Below are 21,936 nucleotides of genomic sequence, written 5' to 3' on the forward strand. Positions count from 1 at the left end.
CATGAGAGGGAGGAGGGTCAGAGGGAGAAGTAGACTCCCTGCCGAGCAGGGAGCCCGATGCGGGACTCGATCCCGGGACTCCAGGATCATGACCTGAGCCGAAGGCAGTCGCTTAACCGACTGAGCCACCCAGGTGCCCTGCTTTGTTTTTTAATATTCATTTGGGGAAGAGAGTGAGCCAAGAGAGAGAGCACAGGAGCAGGGGCAGAGGGAGAGGGAGAAGCAGACTCCCCCGCTGAGCAGGGAGCCTGACACAGGGCTTGATCCCAGGCTGGGATCATGACCTGCACCAAAGGCAGACACTTAACTGACTAAGCCACCCAGGCACCCCTTTCTGAAGTTTTATATAATAAAGTAGTTCTGTGGCCAAGTAATGGGGGGGGAACTCTGGATTAAATAACATTAAACTGATAATTTACTGTTTGAGTTCATGAAACCTTTAAGGGAATATAATGTGTAGCATTTTCCAAACTTTTTTTTTTTTTTTTTTTTTTTAGATTTTTTTTTTAAGGGCTGGCTGGCTGGCTCAGTCAGAGGAGCATGCGACTCTTGATCTTAGGGTTGAGTTTGAGACCCATGCTGGGTGTGGAGATTGCTTAAAAATAAAATTTTTAAAAATCTTAAAAAAAATTTTTTGTTGTTAAGAAATCTTTATATCCACCTCAAAACCACAAGATCAAGAGTCGCCTGCCAGGCACCCCTGCATTTTCCAAAGTTTTGATATAAAACCCAGAGAGGGTAGCCTCTCAATAAATTGTGTGTATGTTTGAGTGGTACTTGATATTCATGCCATAGAGTGGTTTGCACTGGGTCAAAGGAAGTGAATGGATAGGTGGAGGAATCTCCTAAATAAGAATATTGGCTTCCCTTATGATAAAAACATCTTCCAGTTAAAGGAAAAGACTAGTAAGGAGAATACGGATAGTTTCGAACAAATCATTCTCCTTAAAAGTTTGTAGTTACTGGCTGTGGAGGGATATGCTGCACAAGCATAGTATTAGCTATAGCCCTTATCTATAGCGTTAGCTAACCCCCCGCCAAGATGTCCTTTCTGTTGCTGTCCCCAATGTTTCCACTCTAGTTCAGTCCCCTGTCATTATTATTTCCCCCTGAGAGATAGCCTTGGTTAGTAGGAAGAGAGTAGACTTTATAGAGTCAGACTGATCTGTTGAATCTAATTTTTATTAACTATGTGACTTGGGGCAAGTTAGTTAATCTCTCTGAGTCTCCTTGTATATAAAATGGTTATTATATGAAATGATATAAATCATACAAAACACCTGTCATTGTGCCCTTCCCCCATTTAAAAAAAAATGTCCTAACACATCTTCACTTGTTCTTCTCAACTCCATTCTGGAAACATTGCCAGCCCAAAGTTCATCTACTCCACTTTCATTAAGTTTTGACTCATTTCAAAAAACCTGTGGTGACTTCCTATTGTACATTAAATCATGAAACTCTTCAGCTAAATATTGAGGAACCTATATGATCTGATCTTAGCCTCCAATTCCTTTATTCTCCAAAGGAGCTGTGTACTCTTCCTGTCTGTTAACTTTGCTCACACTAGTTCTTGTATGAGATGGGTCTTCATTCTACTTTGCCTTTCTGGTTCTATGTATCTTTCCTCTTTTTTATTTTTAATATTTTATTCATTCATTTTGAGAGAGTGAGCAAGAAAGAGTGAGGGAAGTGGGAGGGGGACGGGAAGAGGGAGAAGCAGACTCCTTGCTGAGCAGGGAGCCCAACGTGGGGCTCCATCCCAGGACTCCAGGATCATGACCTGAGCTGATGGCAGATGCTTAACTGACTGAGCCAGCCAGGTGCCCTTCTATGTATCTTTCAAGTTTAGCTAAAGACAGCCTCTTGGACATCTTGGCCCACATGCAAATGTAGGCCAAGTGACTCGCTTATTAACTTCCTAGCTGTTAAGTTACTGTCTGTGATTCATTTGGCACCTCTACTGCAGAGGACAAATGTGTTTCAGGGTTTCTTTTTGGATGCAACATTCCTGAGGGGTGTGGGGTAGCACTCTGCAATCAAACACATTAGTATTTCTTTTTTTTTTTTTTTAAAGATTTTATTTATTTATTTGAGAGAGAGAGAATGAGAGACAGAGAGCACGAGAGGGAAGGGGATCAGAGGGAGAAGCAGACCCCCCGCCGAGGGGGGAGCCCGATGCGGGACTCGATCCCGGGACTCCAGGATCATGACCTGAGCTGAAGGCAGTCGCCCAACCAACTGAGCCACCCAGGCGCCCCACATTAGTATTTCTTAAATAAAACAAATTTATATACTAAGTGAGATACTTTATTTATAGCCTCAGGCAGTTTGGGCCAGGTTTTGCTGCTGAATGAGTTTGTTACAAACTTTAAAAAAACAACAACAAACCTGTCAGGGGCACCTGGGTGGCTCAGTCGACTCTTGATCTCAGCTCAGGGTTGTGAGTTCAAGCCCAGCATTGGGCTCCATGCTGAGCGTGGAGACTGCTTAAAAAAAAAAAACACAACAACTTTTCAGTTTTAGACTTTTGGATTTCAGAACTGCAGGAAAGGGATTATGGGTCTGTAGTTGGCATCGCAGTTGAAGTGTCTTGTCTTCCAGCTAATATGTAAGCTCCTTTGAGAGCCTGAATTTAATTACCTTTGACAGAATAATTTAAAAAATACAATAAAAGGGGCACCTTGGTGGCTCAGTTGGTTGTGTCTGCCTTCAGTTCAGGTCATGGTTCCAGGGTCCTGGGATCGAGCCCTGCATCCAGGCTCCCTGCTCAGCGGGGAGTCTGCTTCTCCTTCTGCCTCTCCCCTCCGGCTTGTGCTCGCTCTCTCACTCTCTCAAATAAATAAAATCTTTAAAAAAAATAAAATTTTAATAACTTTCTGATTGCAAGTGTGATACATACAGTAGTTGTGGGATATTAGGAGAATCTAGAAGAATATGAAAAGAACAAAAATGTCCATTGTTCATCACATGGACATTATTGCTGTTTACATTTTGAAGTGTATTTTTAGTTTTTCTATATAGTGTGGTATGTGTAAATTTTTTTAAAGATTTTATTTATTTATTTTTTTTAATTTTTTATTCTTCTGTTAATCCCCATACATTACATCATTAGTTTTAGATGTAGTGTTCCATGATTCATTGTTTGTGCATAACACCCAGTGCTCCATGCAGAATGTGCCCTCCTCAATACCCACCACCAGGCTAACCCATCCTCCCACCCCCCTCCCCTCTAGAACCCTCAGTTTGTTTTTCAGAGTCCATCGTCTCTCATGGTTCGTCTACCCCTCCGATTTCCCCCGCTTCATTCTTCCCCTCCCGCTACCTTCTTCTTTTTTTTTCCTTAACATATATTGCATTATTTGTTTCAGAGGTACAGATCTGAGATTCAACAGTCTTGCACAATTCACAGCGCTTACCAGAGCACATACCCTCCCCAGTGTCTATCACCCAGTCACCCCATCCCTCCCACCCCACCCCCCACTCCAGCAACCCTTAAAGATTTTATTTTTAAGTAACCTCTGTACCCAATGTGGGGCTCGAACTTAAAACTCCCAAGATCAAGAGTTGCATGCTGTACCAACTGAACCGGCCTGGTGCCCCTAAATATTTTTCACATAATTTGAATTGTGGTGTATTTGAGCTTTTTCCACTTAGCTTTATTACATTTTACAAAAATTATTACATACTTAATTTTTTTTCTTCTTTGTCATAGAAGCCCCAGATTAAGTTTGGTGCATGGTTGCCCTGAGAAGGCTATATTTCCCTGGGTTCCCTGGGAGCTAGTGCAGTTTTAGGGGCGCCTGGGTGGCTCGGTTCGGTTAAGCCCCTGACTCTTTTTTTTTTTTTTTAAAGATTTTATTTATTTATTTGACAGAGAACACAAGTAGGCAGAGAAGCAGGCAGAGGGAGAGGGAGAAGCAGGCTCCCCTCAGAGCAGGGAGCCCGATGTGGGACTCAATCCCAGGACCCTGGGATCATGACCTGAACCGAAGGCAGCCGCTTAACCGACTGAGCCGCCCAGGTGCCCCAAGCCCCTGACTCTTGATTTTGGTTCCGGTCATGATCTCAGGGTCATGAGATCAAGCCCTGTTTCAGCTTGTGCTGGGCGTGGTGCATGCTTAAGATTCTCTCTCTCCCTCTCCCCCACCCTCTCTTTCTCTGAAAAAAGAAGTGCAGTTTTTAAAAAATAGTTTTATTGAACTATAACTTACTGTGAATTCATTTTAAGTGTACTTTTTGGTGAGTGTGATTAATTTTACACAGTTGTGCATCCATCACCATACTCATATCACGGTTTTAGACCATTTTTATTGTCCCCAGAAAGTTCTCTTGTTTTGCATTTAATTTTATCTACTCACCAAGAACTCGGAGATCACAATGTCCTATTTTATAGAGTTCTCAAGATTTTTTGTTTATGGGCAATGATGTGTGCGCGCACTCTTGTAATTTATACATATGTGCTATTTCTTCTGTGTTTCTTAGCTTTATGTTGTCACTTATGTTTAGCTTTTAATTTGTAATATATTAGATGTGAATTTTTTTGGTCAATGGCAGTGTATTCTGTGATTTATGTTTGGTGTTGTTTAAGCTTTGAATATTTAATAAAGTAGTTGCTTTATTGAGATATAAAGATACAATTGACATATTACCATTAGGTTTGGGTGTACAACATAATAATTGTATATATTGTGAAATGATCACAGTAAGTCTAGTTAATATCCATCACTACACATAATTACAGATTTTTTTTTTGGTCATCAGAACTTTTTTTTTAAAAGTAGACTCCACACCCAACATAGGGCTTGAACTCATGACCCTGAGATCAAGAGTTGCGTGTTCTGACTGAGCCAGCCAGGTGTCCCTTATATTACTAACTCTAGTCACTATGCTGTACATTATATCCTCATGGCTTACTTACTTTAAAACTAGAATTTTGTATCTTTTGACCCCTTTCACCCATTTCGTGCACCTCTAACCCCCCCACCAATTGGTTCTCTGTATCTATGAGCTCTGGTGTGGGGTTTTTTTTTGTTTTTTGTTTTTTTTTTAAGATTTTATTTATTTATTTGAGAGAGAGAGAGAGAGTGAGCACGAGAGGGAGGAGCGGGAGAGGGAGAAGCAGACTCCCCGCCGAGCAGGGAGCCCGATGCGGGACTCGATCCCGGGACTCCCAAGATCATGACCTGAGCTGAAGGCAGTCGCCCAACCAACTGAGCCACCCAGGCGCCCCGGGTTTTTTTTTTGTTTTAATTTAATTTTATTTTTTAAGATTTTATTTATTTATTTGACAGAGAGAGAGAGTACAAGAAGGGGGAGTGGCAGGAAGAGGGACATGGGGCTCGATCCCAGGACGCCAGAATCATGACCCGAGCTGAAGGCAGATGCTTAACCAGCTGAGCCACCCAGGCACCCCTTGTTTTAATTTTAAATTCTACATATAAATGAGACCATATGGTATTTGTCTCTCTCTGACTTAATTCACTTAGCATAATGCCCTGAAGGTCCTCCAGGGCATATGGCTGGCTCAGTAGAGCATGTGACTCTTGATCTGGGGGGTTGTGAGTTAAAAGTCCATATTGGGCATGGAGCCTACTTTTAAAAAAGTCCATCCATTTTGTCACAAGTGACAGGATTTCCCTTTCTTATGGCCGAATAATATTCCATTATATACACATATCCGGTTTTTTTTATCCATTTATCCATTGGTGAACATTTATAAAGGTTATTTCCATGTCTGGGCTGTTGTAAATAATGATGCGGTGAACATATGGGTACAGATATCTTTTTGAGTTTGTGCTTTCATTTCCTTTGGATAAATACCAGAAATGGAATTTCTTTCTAATTGAGAGCCAACCGAGAGAGCACGAGTAGAGCTGCAGAGGGAGAGAGCGAAGCAGGCGCCCCACTGAGCAGGGAGCCTGATGTGGGGCTCGATCCCAGGACCCTGGGATCATGACCCATGCCGAAGGCAGATGCTTAACTGACTGAGCCACCCAGGCATCCCAAGATTTTTTTTTTTTTTTTTTTTTTTTTGTTTTTTTTTTTTTTTTTTGACAGAGACGCAGCTAGAGAGGGAACACAAGCAGGGGGAGTGGGACAGGGAGAAGCAGGCACCCCACAGAGCAGGGAGCCCGACGTGGGGCTTGATCCCAGGACCCCGGAATCATGACCCGAGCTGAAGGCAGACGCTTAACAACTGAGCCACCCAGGCGCCCCCAAGATTTTATATATTTATTTGAGAGGGAGAGAGTGTGCATGCAGCGACAGGAGTGGGGGGTGGGAGGGCAGAGGTGGAGGGAGAGGAACAAGCACACTCCCAGCTGAGCACAGAGCTGGAGGCGGGGCTGGATCCCATGACCCTGAGATCAGGACCCAGACTTGAGTCAAAACCAAGAGTCCGACACTCAACCACCTGAGCCACCCAGGTACCCCCAGAAGTGGAATTTCTGGATGATATGGTAGTTCTGTTTTTAATTTTTTGAGGAACCTCCACACAGTTTTCCATAGTGACTGCACCAATTTACATTCCCACCGTCAGTGCACAAGCTTTCCCTTTTCTGCACATCCTTGCCAACGCTTGTTATTTCTTATCTTTTTGATGACAGCCATTCTAACAGGAATGAGGTGAAGTCTCATTGTGGTTTTGGTTTGCATTTCCCTGATGGTTAGTGATGTTGAGAACCTTTGCATGTACCTGTAGGCCATCTGTATGTCTCAGAAAAATGTTCAAATCCTCTGCCCATTTTTAAGTTTTATTTATATATATAAAAAATATATTTATATAATTTTTATTTTTTTGCTTTTTGAGTTGTGTGGGGTTTTTTTATTTTTTATTTTTTTAAAGATTTTATTTATTTGAGAGAGAGAATGAGATAGAGTGAGAGAGCATGAGACGGGGGAGGGTCAGAGGGAGAAGCAGACTCCCTGCAGAGCAGGGAGCCCGATGTGGGACTTGATCCTGGGACTCCAGGATCATGACCTAAGCCGAAGGCAGTCGCTTAACCAACGGAGCCACCCAGGCACCCCGAGTTGTGTGGGTTTTTAGTATATTTTGGATATTAACCTCTTATCAGATATATAATTTGCAAATAATAGCTTCCATTGGTAGGCCACATTTTTCATTTTGTTGATGGTTTCCTTTGCTGTGCAGAAGCTTTTTTTTTAAGGTTTGATTTATTTATTTGAGAGAGAGAGCACAAGCAGGGGGAATGGCAGAGGGAGAGGGAGAAACAGGCTCCCTGCTGAGCACGACCCTGGCATCATGACCTGAGCGTCTTGCCGAAGGCAAGACGCTTAACCTGAGCCACCCAGGAGCTCCTGTGCAGAAGCTTTTTAGTGTGATATAGTCCCACTTGCTTATCTTATTTGCTTATCGAAAGTTGCTTTTTAATCATAATCACAGCTGTCATCTTCTGAATCCCAGAATTCTCTCCCCAGGTGCAAATTCTCAGGTCTGGTTTGTTGTCAATCCTTGTGATTGCATGTTGTACACAAAGAAATTTATTCTAGTTTCTTTAATCTCAGAACTCTTTATGGGATCCTTATTTACTGCTTAAAATTGTAATTTCTCATGGTGGACCGTAACAAAAAACAGTTCCTAGTGAGTCTTTTTTTAAACCCCTCGTTTGCCCTTTTTTTTTTTAGCATTAAATCTGATAAACTTTGGGGGCGCCTGGGTGGCTCAGTCAGTTAAGCGGCTGCCTTTGGCTCAGGTCATGATCCCAGGGTCCTGGGATTGAGCCCCGCGTCAGGCTCCCTGCTCAGTGGAGAGTCTGCTTCTCCCTCTCTCTCTGCCTACTTGTGCTCTCTATCTCTCTGTCAAATAAATAAATAAAATCTTTTAAAAAAAAAAAATCTGATAAACTTTGTGGTGACTTTGATCAATTCTTCACCTTTGTTTTTCTGTGCCTCTTTTTGGCTTTTTGGTATGTTTTTTCTTCATCTCAAAATTAGCTCACCATTGACTCAGAAAAGTCCGTCTTATCTTCTGGAACCTTGCCTCAGCTGAGTCAGGCTTATAGCCCATACCTTAAAACATAACAAATGGATGACTTTCAGAGAGGGGAAGACCCATAGTATAAAAGCATTCTTTTATGTAAATCATTGTATCCCAATGTGACCAATTTACCAAAGCTCATTTTTTGTTTTAGGTTCTCTGGCAATGGAGCTCAGTGATGCAAATTTGCAAACACTAACAGAATACTTAAAGAAAACTCTTGATCCTGATCCTGCCATCAGACGTCCAGGTAAAGAGAATGTTTTGTGGTTTGATTTATTCTTTAAGGACAGGTGATGAAAACCTTTGCATAATCTATCTGTATTTGTAAATTGAAAAAAAAAAAGATTTAACACTTGGTTCTGGGGCATAGTTTTTCATTCTCTACCTGTAAAGTGTTGGCTGCTTACAGCTGCTGTAACATGGTGGGGTGTTTTTGGTTTGGTTTTGTTTTTTGAGTAAAGAAGCTTTTATCTGGCATCTTCTGGGATTAAAAAGTACTAGTATGTTTAGAATGCTTTGTCCCGTCACCTTTCTGAAAATCCCTACACACCTGCCTGTTTTAGAAATATAATAAATAGGGCACAGAGATGAGAGTTAATTGCTTAAAAAGTGATTAAATGAATTAAACTAGGTAATGAGGTGCAGTCTCTTAATCCCCATGTTGAGTTTGATTTAATTAATACATTTTAAGACCTAGGGTTCCTCCCTCCTGTATTTGACCAGTTTCTGTTAGAAACTTTAGTGGTAGCTTAGAATTGTAAACTCAGATGCCCACAGGACTCATATGTGAAGGTAAAAATGAGGGAGGCAGGTGAAGTGAGGATTGGTAATTTCATGTGATTTATATGCCTTGGTTAAGGGCCTGTAGAACAAGCTAACTGGGGGATTCAGACCACTTTTGCAAGATCAGATTTCCAGCTTTGTTGGAAAAATAAAAGACATTTCTGTGAAGTGTCCCCATTTTTAAATGATAATTTGAAATACCATGAAACCAAGCAAACCCTCCTTCTGAGGGCTGGATGTGTCTTGTGGGTGGGTAGCCAGTTGATGATTCTCGATGTGAGCCATATTAACTGGGTATCAACCTGCTTTTTCAGAACTTACTAATGTGCATGCTCAGAAAGAGGATTTGGAACGCCTCCACAAAGACACAAGTGTGTGTGTGTTGCAGTTATATATTATATATAATAAATAGAATTGTAAACATGTTAATGCATCCATTCTATTCTAGAATAGTGTTTGTGATTTCTGAGAGGGAGAATTGTGGCTTTTCCCATTAGTGCTTAAAAAGGTAACGTGTTCTTGGAGGAAGGGAAATTAATGGCTCTAATCGTCTTAGACTTTCCCAGAAAGCCTCTGCAAACCCTGTCTATTAAAAATTATTTTTAATAATTTTGTCTTTGTAAGGCAAGGGTGTTTCTGTTTTATGAATTCAGGACAGAGTGTAGGAATAAATTGATGAATGAGTTATGAACATAGCATTTCTCAGGGATTGGTACTAGACCAACTCAGTGTTTCTAGAAAATGATCTGGAGGTTGAAATGTGTAGTACAGATACCACTATGCTCCCTTGGTTTTTGTGATGAGACTGGTCCAGATGAACTGGAAGACATTTTTGAGGCTACTTGAGTGTGTAGAAACATGTCTGTGTGAATATTCTGTGAACAAGTTGAAGGAAATGAACACAGAAATAATTCGACTTAAACTCATGAGATTTCTTTAAGGATATTGATTACAATTTAAGAAAGAGACCTGGCGATCTATATGGGCTTTCCCCCAGATCATGGATCTGGTGTGTTGCCCTGTGTGCAGTGCTAACCGCTGAGAAGAAACAACCAAAGCCTTCCAGGCTCCTACAAAACCATAGTGTGTCCCCTCCTGAAAAACATTTTTCAGTTTAGCCCTCCTCGTCTTTTAAGAAAGATATGATGGACACAAAGCAGGGAAGATTTGAGGATGGGTATCAAACTCTTGGGACTCAGTTCAGAAAGGAGAGAGGTATTAAATCATAATATTGTAGAAAATAATAGATGCTAATGGCAGATCTTTTCAATGAAGTTTATGAAGACATGCTATAAACCTTCACTTGTGTGATCAGTAAACTTTGGAGAGTTCCTTTTTTTTTTTTTTTTTTTTTAAGTTTTTTTTTGGGGATGCCTGAGGGGCTCAGTTAAGCATCTGCCTTCCGCTCAGGTCATGATCCCAGGGTCCCGGGATCGAGTCCTGCATCAGGCTCCTTGCTCAGCAGGGAGCCTGCTTCTCCCTCTGCCTGCAGCTCCCCCTGCTTGTGCTCTCTGTCTCTGACAAATGAATAAGGTCTTAAAAATATATATATATTTTATTTATTTTACGAGAGAGCGAGCAAGCACGCAAGCACAAAGGGAGAGGGAGAAGCAGACTCCTGATGAGCAGGGAACCTGATGCGGGGCTTTATTTTAGAAGGAGCGTGTGCATAGGGGCTGGGTGGAGGGGCAGAGAATCTCAAGTAGACTCCCCACTGAGTGCAGAGCCTGGCACAGGGCTCTATCTAATGACCCTGAGATCATGACCTGAGCCAAAATCAAGAGTCAGACGCTTAACTGACTGAGCTACCCAGGCACCCCTAAACCTAGGAGACTTCTTATCCCTAAGTGTGGTAGGAGTTGAAAATATGTGGGTAAAATCTTCGAATAATTTTTTGCTCGTACTGGAAATGTTTAGTTCAAGAAGAAAACTGAGGGCTAGTGTGACAGAATAAGGACTGGACTAAAACTTTCTCAGTGATGAAATCTTCTAGCTGTGTCATCTTAGACAAGTTACCTAACTCAGGGGCCTTGTATTTATTTATTCATTAATTCATTCATTTATTTATTTAAAGATTTTATTTATTTCACAGAGAGAGCACAAGCAGGGGAGCTGCAGAGGGAGAGGGAGAAGCAGGCTCCCCACTGAGTAGGGGAGCCCGATGTGGGGCTCGATCCCAGGACCCTGGGATCACACCCTGAGCTGGAGGCAGACGCTTAACCGACTGAGCCACCGAGGCGCCCCGATTTTTTGATGCTTTTAATTAGAGATCTACATAGATATAAAATGGAAAGACTTGGTTATAATGTCAAATCTTCTAACATGGAAATTCTTTTACAGCTGAGAAGTTTCTTGAATCTGTAGAAGGAAATCAAAACTACCCACTCTTGCTTTTAACATTGCTGGAAAAGTCCCAGGATAATGTTATCAAAGTTTGTGCCTCAGTAACATTCAAGAACTATATTAAAAGAAACTGGAGAATTGTAAGTATTTTGTGAACACATGGTCTAATAACCTGTATGTTTATAAGATTTATATGTAATGCTCCTGAAAGATTCAGACACAGATTAAAGATAAAATTAAATAGAACCCTCTTCGACAAAATACTAGCAGATCAAACCTAAAAAGGTGTAAAAAGAATTACACACCATGACCAAGTGGGATTTATCCCAAGGATGCAAGGCGGGTTCAGCATTCAAAAATCAGTTAATGTAATCCTGTTAATAAACTGACAAAAGGAAAATCACATGATAATATCAGTAGCTACAGAAAAGGCATTTAACAAGATCCTGCGCCCATCTGTGATAAAACTGTCAGTAAACTAGGAAAAAAAAGTAATTTCTTTTTTTTTTTTTTTTTTTAAAGATTTTATTTATTATTTGACAGAGAGTGAGAGAGAGAGAGAGAGCACATGAGAGGGGGGAGGGTCCGAGGGAGAAGCAGGCTCCCTGCTCAGCAGGGAGCCCGATGCGGGACTCGATCCCGGGACTCCAGGATCATGACCCGAGCCGAAGGCAGTCGCCTAACCGACTGAGCCACCCAGACGCCCGAGAACTTTCTTAACTTGGTAAAGACTATATACAAACAACCTACTCACTTAATGGTGAGAAACTTGGAGCTTTTCCACTAAGATCGGGTACAAAGCAAAGATGTCCCCTCTTCTCACTTCTTCTCAACATTGTACTGGAAGTCCTTGCTGATGGAATAAGAAGAGAAGTAAAAGGTATTACTGAATGGGAAGGAAGACCTAAAACTATCTTTATTCACAGATGACATGAGTGTCTATGTAGGAATTCTGAAAGACTTGGCAAAAATTAAACAGGATGCTTTCCCAGAGTTCCATTGTTTCATGTGAGTTCATATAGATTACTTGAACTTCCTAACCCAGGTTGCTAGAGTGTGAGACTTGGCTTTTGCCTCCATTATGGTTGCATTTAAACGTTATTGCATTGTCAACTGAAGAGACATTGTGTGGGAAGACACACAACCTTACTGAATAATTGAAGCAATTTCTCCCGTGGATGGGAAAAAAATTAAATACAGTAGGAAAACCGCATTAAATATGTTAAAAATTTGTAGAATGCAAAATAATTTAGATTTGGAGTTTTTGATAAGGGATATAGAAATATATGCTAATTTTAAGGCATTGTAGTACAAGTTTTTTTTTTTTTTTCAAAGATTTATTTATTTATTTATTTGAGAGAGAGAGAGAGAGAAACAGCATGAGAGGGGATAGGGTCAGAGGGAGAAGCAGGCTCCCCGCTGAGCCGGGAGCCCGATGTGGGACTCGATCCCAGGACTCCGGGATCATGACCTGAGCCGAAGGCAGTCGCTTAACCAACTGAGCCACCCAGGCGCCCTGTAGTATAAGTTTTTTAATTTAAATTTTTTTTAAAAGATTTCATTTATTTGAGTGAGAGAGAGAGCACAAACAGGGGGAGTGGCAGGCAGAGGGAGAGGGAGAAGCAGACTCCCCGCTGAGCAGGGAGCCCGATGAGGGGCTCGATTCCAGGACCCTGGGACCATGACCTGAGCCAAAGGCAGCCACTTGACTGAGACACCCAGGCGCCCCTGTACTGCAAGTTTAATGAGTGGTATAAAATTAGAAATTAAGAAATTAAGGTATTTTCCCTACCTTAGGACAGTGGTTCTTAATGGGGGGTAATTTTGCCCAACAGAGATCTTTGGAGCCATTTTGGTTGTCACAGTTAGGGGCAGGGAGAGTTACTGCCATCTAGTGATAGAAACCAGGGATGCTGCTAACTATCCTACAGTGTACAAATCCATTCTCATAACAAAGATTTGGGCCCAGAATGCCAGTAATGCTAATGTTGAGGAAACCTTGGCTTAGGATAAAGAAAAAAATGAGAATTGTTTTGAAGTGATAGCAGTAATGAAATTTAGAAAGTATTAAGATTGACAAAAATGGTCAGTTTTTCTAAAATGTCAACTTTAAATCTGGCTAGATATTTATTTAGAATTCTTTTTTCTTCATTTCGTGAAAGAGTTTAAGAAATAGTAAATACTGTTTTTAAGCTTATGTAGTCAAGTATTAACTTCATGTAGTGAAGAAGCAGCTGGAAAATCAGAATGTTTAAACATCCATCCCTCTACTTGCAGACATGCTAGCCCTCTTCCTTTCTCTTGATTTGTAAAACTAGTGAGACTTGCAGGACCTCTTTGAGTGATTTGTCCTGGATGTATTTAAATTGATAATGGTCAAGAAGTTTTCATTGAAAAGACCTCTAACCTAAGGTGAGAGTCAGATCGACGCTTTTGAAGATGAATGTGGGCTAGGCAGTGTAGATCATAAAGATTTTCACCACATGTTCTGATAAGTTTATGTTTAGAACGGAGATTCTTAATTGACATCAGGGAATGTATATTTTTCTGCAGAAGAGTTTATGCTTTCATCAAATTATTAAAGGAATCTGTGACCCATTCATGTAGAGGGAAGGCCCTGACTTTATGGTTTTCTTAGAAAACCAGAAAAAAAAGAAATGGTTCTATTTTCTCTATAAACCCATAAGGTCATAGATATGGACTTTATGTTACTTGCTATTGATGTTTTGCTTTTAGGTTGAAGATGAACCAAACAAAATTTGTGAAGCTGACCGAGTAGCCATTAAAGCCAACATAGTGCACTTGATGCTTAGCAGCCCAGAGCAAATTCAGAAGCAGGTAATGTAAGGCCCAACTGTTTAAGGAGGAGCCTTGTTTGTGGAACTGTCATCTAATTAATCTTTTTCCTCCCCCCCAGTTAAGTGATGCTATTAGCATTATCGGCAGAGAAGATTTCCCTCAGAAATGGCCTGACTTGTTGACAGAAATGGTGAATCGATTTCAGAGTGGAGATTTCCATGTTATTAATGGAGTCCTTCGTACAGCACATTCTTTATTTAAAAGGTATTGATAAATTCATACTTCTTGTTTTTAAGATTTTATTTATGTAGAGCGTGAGTGTTGGGGGAGGGGCAGAAGGAGAGGGAGAGAGAATCTCAAAGCAGCTCTCTGCTGAGCTGGGAGCCTGATATGGGACTCGATCTCACGATCCTGGTATCATGACCTGAGCCAAAATCGGGAGTTGGATGCTTAACTGACTGAGCCATCCAGGTGCTCCTTAAAGATTTTATTTTTAAGTAATCTGTACACCCAACCTGGGGCTCAACTCTTGACCCCAAGATCTAAACGGCAAATGTTCCACTGACTGAGACTGCCAGGTGCCCTCATAAATTCATGTTTTTAAAATACTTTTTCCAAATGCTTTTGCTTATATAAACAGTTGTATTTTTATGACTCTTGTCATTCCTTTGAATTTGGTAATCTTAGAATAAGATTTATTTCATCTAGCTCTGTTACTGTGAAATAGATCTTAATAAACTGTGCTTGATTCCTTTAAAAAGAAAACCAAGAGGGGCGCCTGGGTGGCTCAGTTGGTTAAGCGACTGCCTTCAGCTCAGGTCATGATCCTGGAGTCCCGGGATCGAGTCCCACATCGGGCTCCCTGCTCAGCAGGGGGTCTGCTTCTCCCTCTGCCCTCTTCCCTCTCGTGCTCTCTGTCTCTCATTCTCTCTCTCTCAAATAAATACATAAAATCTTTAAAAAAAAAAAGAAAACCAAGAAATCCATTTGAATTTCAGAGAGCTGTCTACCCGTGGGTTTTTCTCTGATCTGTCCTTGAAGACCTAAAGTTAGTACACAGAAACTTGTAAATTACTTTACCTATTTTACCTTAATTTTTTTAGATATCGCCATGAATTTAAGTCAAATGAGTTATGGACTGAAATTAAACTTGTTCTGGATGCCTTTGCTTTGCCTTTGACTAATCTATTTAAGGTAATGGAATAACATCTTGGTGATACTTTAAAATTACTTAATATTTTAAATTGCTTAATTATTTGTATAAATTTTGTTTAAGAGAATGCTTTGAAAGTCTATTTGATAGGTAATATTTAGAGCAACATTGCTTTTGAAAAATTCCAAACCTACACAGAAATAGAGAAGACAATCTAATGAACCCTCATGTATCTATTACACAAGTTGAACGGTATTACTTTTTTTTTCCTTCCCTTCCCCTCATTTTGTAGGAATGTTTAAAAGCAAATCCCAGGCATCATATTATTTTATTACTCAAGTATTTGAGTATGTGTCTCTAAAGGACTCGCTCCCCATTTTGATTTGACTATGTGGTTTAATTTATATATATAATTATAGATTAATTTATATATTTGTACATCCTCTTGTGGTGCATAGGCTGTTTTCTTAAACACGTTTATCTCTGTGAGACTCCTGTAAGATTGAAAGAGATAATTTTTTTTTTTAGTCTTTTTTTTTTTTTTTTAAAGTAATCCCTATACCCACCATGGGGTTCGAACTTATAACCCTGAGATCAAGAGTCATAAGCTCCACTGACTGAGCCAGCCAGATGCCCCCCCCCCCAATTTTTTGCATGCTCTTCCCACTGAGTTAGTCAGGGGCCCCGAAAGAGATATATTCTTAACCTCTTTTTTCAGATAAGAAGGTTCAGTATCACACAGCTAATAAAAAAGGAGCCAAGCCTCAAGCCTGGTTGTGCTAACTCTGGAAAAGCTGCTCATTTCCTTTTTTCAAAAAGGAAAGTTTTGTGATTTTCACAACTTTCTAAGATGTAGTGTGCACAGGATTTTTCATCATTAGGATGTCTTACTGATGGTACATTTTTATATAAAAAAATAAAATTGGACAAAACGTAATCAATATTTTCTACCTATTGGGTTGGTAAAGATTCTTATTTCTTTTTACTGGTGTTAAAAGTGTTAGCCAGAGTGCAATGAAATGAACACTCTTGTGTCCTGTCCACTGGATTATAAATGATACTGTCTGGAGTTTGGCATTTCATTCAGAAAATTTAATATTCATATTTCTTTACTCCAGAATATAGGGAGTACCATTTGTTGAGTGTCTTTTACATAGTGTGCAAAGGTACTGGATATTTCATGTATATTTTCTTCATTCTCATATTCTCCGTCTGAGGCAGGCATTATTTTCAGAATATACATGAGGAGATTCGGGCTCAGTAAAATAACTTACTTGCTCCAAGTAATGCTCATTATGAACAGCAGAGTCTGGATTATATCCAGGTCAATCTGGCTTGCAAAACCTGTGCTCATAGCAGACTAATCTGCTTTGGTACTACATTTCTAGACTCTCATAGTGTGAAAATTGGAGGTGTGCATAGTTTTATAGATAAGCCTGTTTATTGCAGTTAGAATAACAAATAATTGGAAGCAGTTTAGATGCCAGGGGTATCATTTAATGAGAGCATATAAAGACAGTTTTGTAATATATTTATATGCACAAAGGAGAATGGAAGGATCTGGTCCAAATATTAAACATTGGACTTCTAGTGGTGCTGTTATGGACAGTTTAAAAATACATACTGTTGTAATGTATTTTTCAGAATCTCTTCAATGACTGTATACTATTTAAAAGCCAAATTTCAGAGAGCATATAAGTAGTCTCAGTCTGTTTCACTAAAGTTTACAGTACACTAAAACCATGTCCCTAAATTCCTTCCTAAGGCCACTATTGAACTCTGCAGTACCCATGCAAATGATGCTTCTGCCCTAAGGATTCTTTTTTCTTCCCTGATCCTTATCTCAAAATTGTTCTATAGTTTAAACTTTCAGGTAAGTTTTGTTATATTTCTTGCTTTTGATTCTTTGATGTCAAATATACAGGTTTTCAATTAATAAAGACTTCTTTGCCAGCATTGATTTTTCTGAAAGAAATTAGTTTTTTTCTGACTCTCCTCCCATTCTTTGCCTACAAGTAGTGTTCTATTGTATAGTCTTTCCTAGAGATATTTCTAGGACATTTCATGGGGAAAGGTATCATTTTCTTATAGTCTAATAACTTAGAGGACCCTACTTCCTAAATCACTGTTTTGGACAGTCACCTTTATACTGTATTATTGAAGACACAGGGAGATCATATTCTCAGACCTTTCTCTTTTATTCATTTAAGTGGATATTAACACTGGAGGAACAGTGTTTTGGTGAGAGGTCTATGGCTAGCTTACACAAAAAGGCTTTTATTGGAAGAATGGGAGACAGAACACTAAAAAACCAGGTTTTGGAAGGTATAAGAACCAGTGGCATTTCAGAAGAAACATAGCTATAGACTTCTAGTAGAAAATGCCTGGTCACTGTCTTGCTACTGAGATAGTGGCCTCCATTCTTTTTGTTCTTGAATCATTACTTTAAGATTCAGTGTTCCAGGAATGAGAAGAGGGGTCTTAATGGTGCAGATTACTATACTGAGATGCAAGAGGAACAGTCTGGCCTTTTCATTGCTCATAGCCAGGGCCATGTACCTGGACTTCCTCCTCATAAAATGATTGCACTCAGAGTGGTAGGAAGAGCATTCTCCAAAAGGAATAGGCAGAATAGGAGATGAACAGCCCAAAATGGTATATCTACATCAGTGCTCATCTGGACACCGGTTTGAGAAAGTTTTACTTAAAGGATATCACTGTTTTTGCTTACATCTTCTTTTGAATTCTATTTCCTAGAAATCAGGTAGGATGAGGCTCTTAATAACTTGTTAGGCATAGTCTGGAAGACCAAAGAAAGAGCCATAATCTTTATCCTTGGGATGGCTTATCCCTCATTAAGAAGGCAGTACTGTGGCACAGGAAATCAGTAGCTATATAAGACAAAAAGTCTGAATTGGTGGTCATCTTACAATAAAAGCGATAGTTGAGAAAGGAAAAGGAAGATAGTGGTAAGCACTCGAGTTTCATACAGTCTTAGCTGGACCTTGAAAGAATAAGTGAGTTTAGATTGGGACAGGAAATAGGTGGCATCATTTGTAGTTGAAAGTGTATAAACCAAAGAGACAGTGGTTTACTCAGCTGCCAGGCCCGGCTGGGATAAAGAATTCTTGGTCTAAATAGTTAATGGTTGGCTCAGGCTGAGGAGTGTGAACTTGAGGCTGTAGGCATGTGGGAAATGTTTAGCATGGGGGCAAAGCTTACTAGAATAACATTGCTTTTAATCAAAAATCTCAATTCAGTGTTTATTCTTTAGGACCTCCCTGAATTTTTTGAAGATAATATGGAAACCTGGATGAATAATTTTCATACCCTCTTGACATTAGATAATAAGCTTCTACAAACTGATGTAAGTATTTAAAAATGGTTCACAGGTATCCCTGTTTTAACTGAAGAATTGTTTGAAATATAATATTAGATTTTGATTATATCTCAGTTTTTAAAAATGTAAAATAAAAAGTACTCTCTGAAAACCTTGGAATATAGTTAGACTTCAGAAAATGAAATCGTTATTTGAGAGCATTTATTTTACTTTATTTATTTCTATATTTTTATTTTTTTTTAAAGATTTTATTTATTTATTTGAGAGAGCGAGAATGAGAGAGAGTACATGAGAGGGGGGAGGGTCAGAGAGAGAAGCAGGCTCCTCGCCGAGCAGGGAGCCCGATGTGGGACTCGATCCCGGGACTCCAGGATCATGACCTGAGCCGAAGGCAGGCGCTTAACCAACTGAGCCACCCAGGCGCCCCTTATTTCTATATTTTTAAAGATTTTATTTATTTGTCAGAGAGACGGTGAGCACAAGCAGGTGGAGCAGCAGGCAGAGGGAGGAGCAGGCTCCCTTCTGAGCAGGGAGCTTGATGTGTGGGACTCGATCCCAGGACCCTTGGGATCATGACCTGAGCCGAAGGCAGAGGCTTAACCGACTGAGCCACCCAGGTGCCCCAAGAGCATTTATTTTATTTATTTAAAAGATTTTATTTATCTTTTTGACATAGAGCACAAGCAGGGGGAGCAGCAGAGGGAGAGGGAGAAGCAGGCTCCCCACCAAGCAGGGAGCCCGATGTGGGAATCATGATCCGAGCCAAAGGCAGATACTCAACCAACAGAGCCACGCAGGCGCTCCTGTTTATTTATTTTTTAAGTAAACTCTGTGCCCAGCATGGGGCTCAAACTCAGGACCCAGAGATCAAGAGTTGCATGTTCTACTGAACATTTAAATTTTGGTTCCTAAAAATTTTTTTACTCTTGCACTGTTAGTAGGTAGAATCCAAGAATATAAGTTAATATTTGATTATGTGGGATGTTCTGTGTTTGGTTGTTATTTTTTTAATTATTTTTTATTTAGGGGTGCCTGGGTGGCTCAGTCATTAGGCACCTGCCTTTGGCTTGGGTCGTGATCTCAGGGTCCTGGGATCGAGCCCTGCATCGGGCTTCCTGCTCAGCGGGAGGCCTGCTTCTCCCTCTCCCACTCCCCTGCTTGTGTTCCCCTCTTGCTGTCTCTCTCTCTGTCAAATAAATAAAATCTTTAAAAAAATTATTTTTTATTTAAATTCAGTTTATGTTTGGTTATTTTTAGCACACAGAATTAGCCTTATTGTGGCCTGGCATAGGTAGACTCACAATTTATAGAGAAGGCTATTTTCTTTTTTTTTTTTAAGATTTTATTTATTTGACAGAGACACCACGAGAAAGGGAACACAAGCAGGGGGAGTGAGAGAGGGAAAGCAGGCTTCCCGCAGAGCAGGGAGCCCAATGTGAGGCTCGATCCCAGGACCCTGGGATCATGACCTGAGCTGAAGGCAGACGCTTAACGACTGAGCCACCCAGGCGCCCCTAGAGGATGCTATTTCTTTACAAGATTGAAAGTAAAGCCTCAAGAGTATTCACACCGTGAACATTTTATGAAATAGAAAGCTATCATTGAAAATATTAAGAAAACTTAAACCTTTGTACCAGTAGCCTCTTTTTAAAAAGTCAGTACAGCATGGGAACGTGGGGACATTATGAAGGTTTGTAATGTGTTAAAGTTTCTGGTCTGGGTTTTGTAATATGTACTTTTCATCATAGCACTTTGTGTTATCATTTACTTGTTTATTAATAGACTTACAATCTATATTCTATAGATATATACAATCTATATTCTATATTAATAGATTTACAATCTATATTCTTTTTTCCAAGAAACAAAAAACTTAAAAAGCAAAATATTAAGAATGCTTCCGTTTCAGATAAAATTAGACCAGGTGATTCAAATCAGTTTTTGGGAGTAGGATGCAGAGAGAGAATTGTTTCTGTGGGTGTGCAGCAAATTTTGTCTGGGATTTACCAACTAAAAAGCAACAAAAAAGATACGGCCCCCATGAAATAATTCTTTCAGTCCAGTAGGAAAAAAACGATGCCCTTAGAAAACAAAGCTTGTCTTCATACTTCTGTCTAAAGGAAAGTTTTTCACCTAGGATTCTTACAGGGAGCTGTTTGCCCATTTAACCAGGTACTACCTTTTGTCCTCTCACTGTGTAATATCCCTTACATTTATGCCTTGAGGAACCACCTGTTCTCTCTTCTAACTTTGAGTTCTTTGGCACATAGTACAGCTCAAAAGGTGTTTATGGATTGCCATCACAGTAGAGATCATTATATAAATGACTGTCATGGTTTAGATTGGGGTTGGCAAACTTTTCCTGTAAAGGTTTAGGTGGTAAATATTTTTGGCTTTGTGGGCTGTACAGTCTCTGTTCCAGCTACTCAGCTCTGCAGTTGTAGTTGAATGAAAGCAGCCATAGGCAATACTATAAATTGTGTAAATGTAAAGAAGGAATGAGCATGGCTGTGTTTCCATAAGACTTTACTTACAAAAATAGGCAGCAGACCTGCAGACCACAAGTTTGACCCTTAAATTAGATTGCTGTTTAATATTTTATAGCCAGAATATTGTTGGTGAGAATCCTATAGCATTATTATTATTATTTTTTTTTAATGATTTTATTTATTTGAGAGAGAGAGTGATCAAGAGAGATAGCACACGAGCAGGGGCAGAGGGAGAAGGAGAAGCAGGCTCATCGCGGAGCAGGGAGTCCGATGCGGGGCTCGATCCCAGGACCCTGGATCATTACCTGAGCCAAAGGCAGACGCTTAATTGACTAAGCCACCTAGGTGCCCCATCCCATAGCATTATTTTATCTTAATGTATTTGAAATGAGAACCTTATGGGAGGAGATAGCAAGACAGTATAGCTGACCATGTTACAAAGGAAAATGTGATACGGCCTTTTATCATTCAGGTTTCTCTATATTATTTTCAATTGAATATGTAAATATTTTGCAATTCAGCAACCAGAAGAAAAGTCTCTATTTAATTTGAAAACTTTGAGAGCTACGCTTCGTGATTAATAAATGATAAGTATTTCATTTGTTATTTATTTGAAAGACTAAATGAATACATTGACAATGGCATAGTTGTAGATTACAACCCTATGTTTTATTTTTAGTTGACGGAATTACAGCTACTCTGTATTTATGGTAACTTTAAAGTTTTATGTTTGAGTTTTCTGTTTTTTCTTATGTGAGGATGAAGAGGAAGCAGGCTTATTGGAGCTCTTAAAATCCCAGATTTGTGACAATGCTGCACTCTATGCACAGAAGTATGATGAAGAATTTCAACGGTACCTGCCTCGTTTTGTCACAGCCATCTGGAATTTACTAGTTACAACAGGTCAAGAGGTTAAATATGACTTGGTAAGATGATGGTGGAGACAAATAATTAAGACATTGCCTCCCTACCTCCCCCAATTAATAAATGATTCAGTTCTGCTCTTAAAAATATGCCTATTAAAAAAAAA

At 39.9% G+C, this 21,936-nt stretch overlaps 1 protein-coding gene across 2 annotated transcripts in view; it reads left to right on the plus strand.

Annotated features, from left to right (window-relative positions):
* Nucleotides 1–21,936, plus strand: part of CSE1L (chromosome segregation 1 like) — a 46,387-nt gene that overhangs the window by 6,926 nt on the left and 17,525 nt on the right. For both annotated transcript variants that reach the window (XM_021685926.1, XM_044918976.1), the window contains exons 2-9: nt 8,151–8,246; nt 11,123–11,265; nt 13,862–13,963; nt 14,043–14,188; nt 15,028–15,118; nt 16,843–16,950; nt 18,352–18,444; nt 21,665–21,832. In XM_021685926.1, coding sequence (XP_021541601.1) covers nt 8,162–8,246; nt 11,123–11,265; nt 13,862–13,963; nt 14,043–14,188; nt 15,028–15,118; nt 16,843–16,950; nt 18,352–18,444; nt 21,665–21,832 — 936 coding nt within the window. In that variant the 5' untranslated portion in view covers nt 8,151–8,161. The remainder of the gene's footprint in view (nt 1–8,150; nt 8,247–11,122; nt 11,266–13,861; nt 13,964–14,042; nt 14,189–15,027; nt 15,119–16,842; nt 16,951–18,351; nt 18,445–21,664; nt 21,833–21,936) is intronic.

The sequence above is a fragment of the Neomonachus schauinslandi genome, chromosome 10 (assembly GCF_002201575.2).
Source record: "Neomonachus schauinslandi chromosome 10, ASM220157v2, whole genome shotgun sequence".
In the NCBI taxonomy this organism is placed as follows: domain Eukaryota; kingdom Metazoa; phylum Chordata; class Mammalia; order Carnivora; family Phocidae; genus Neomonachus; species Neomonachus schauinslandi.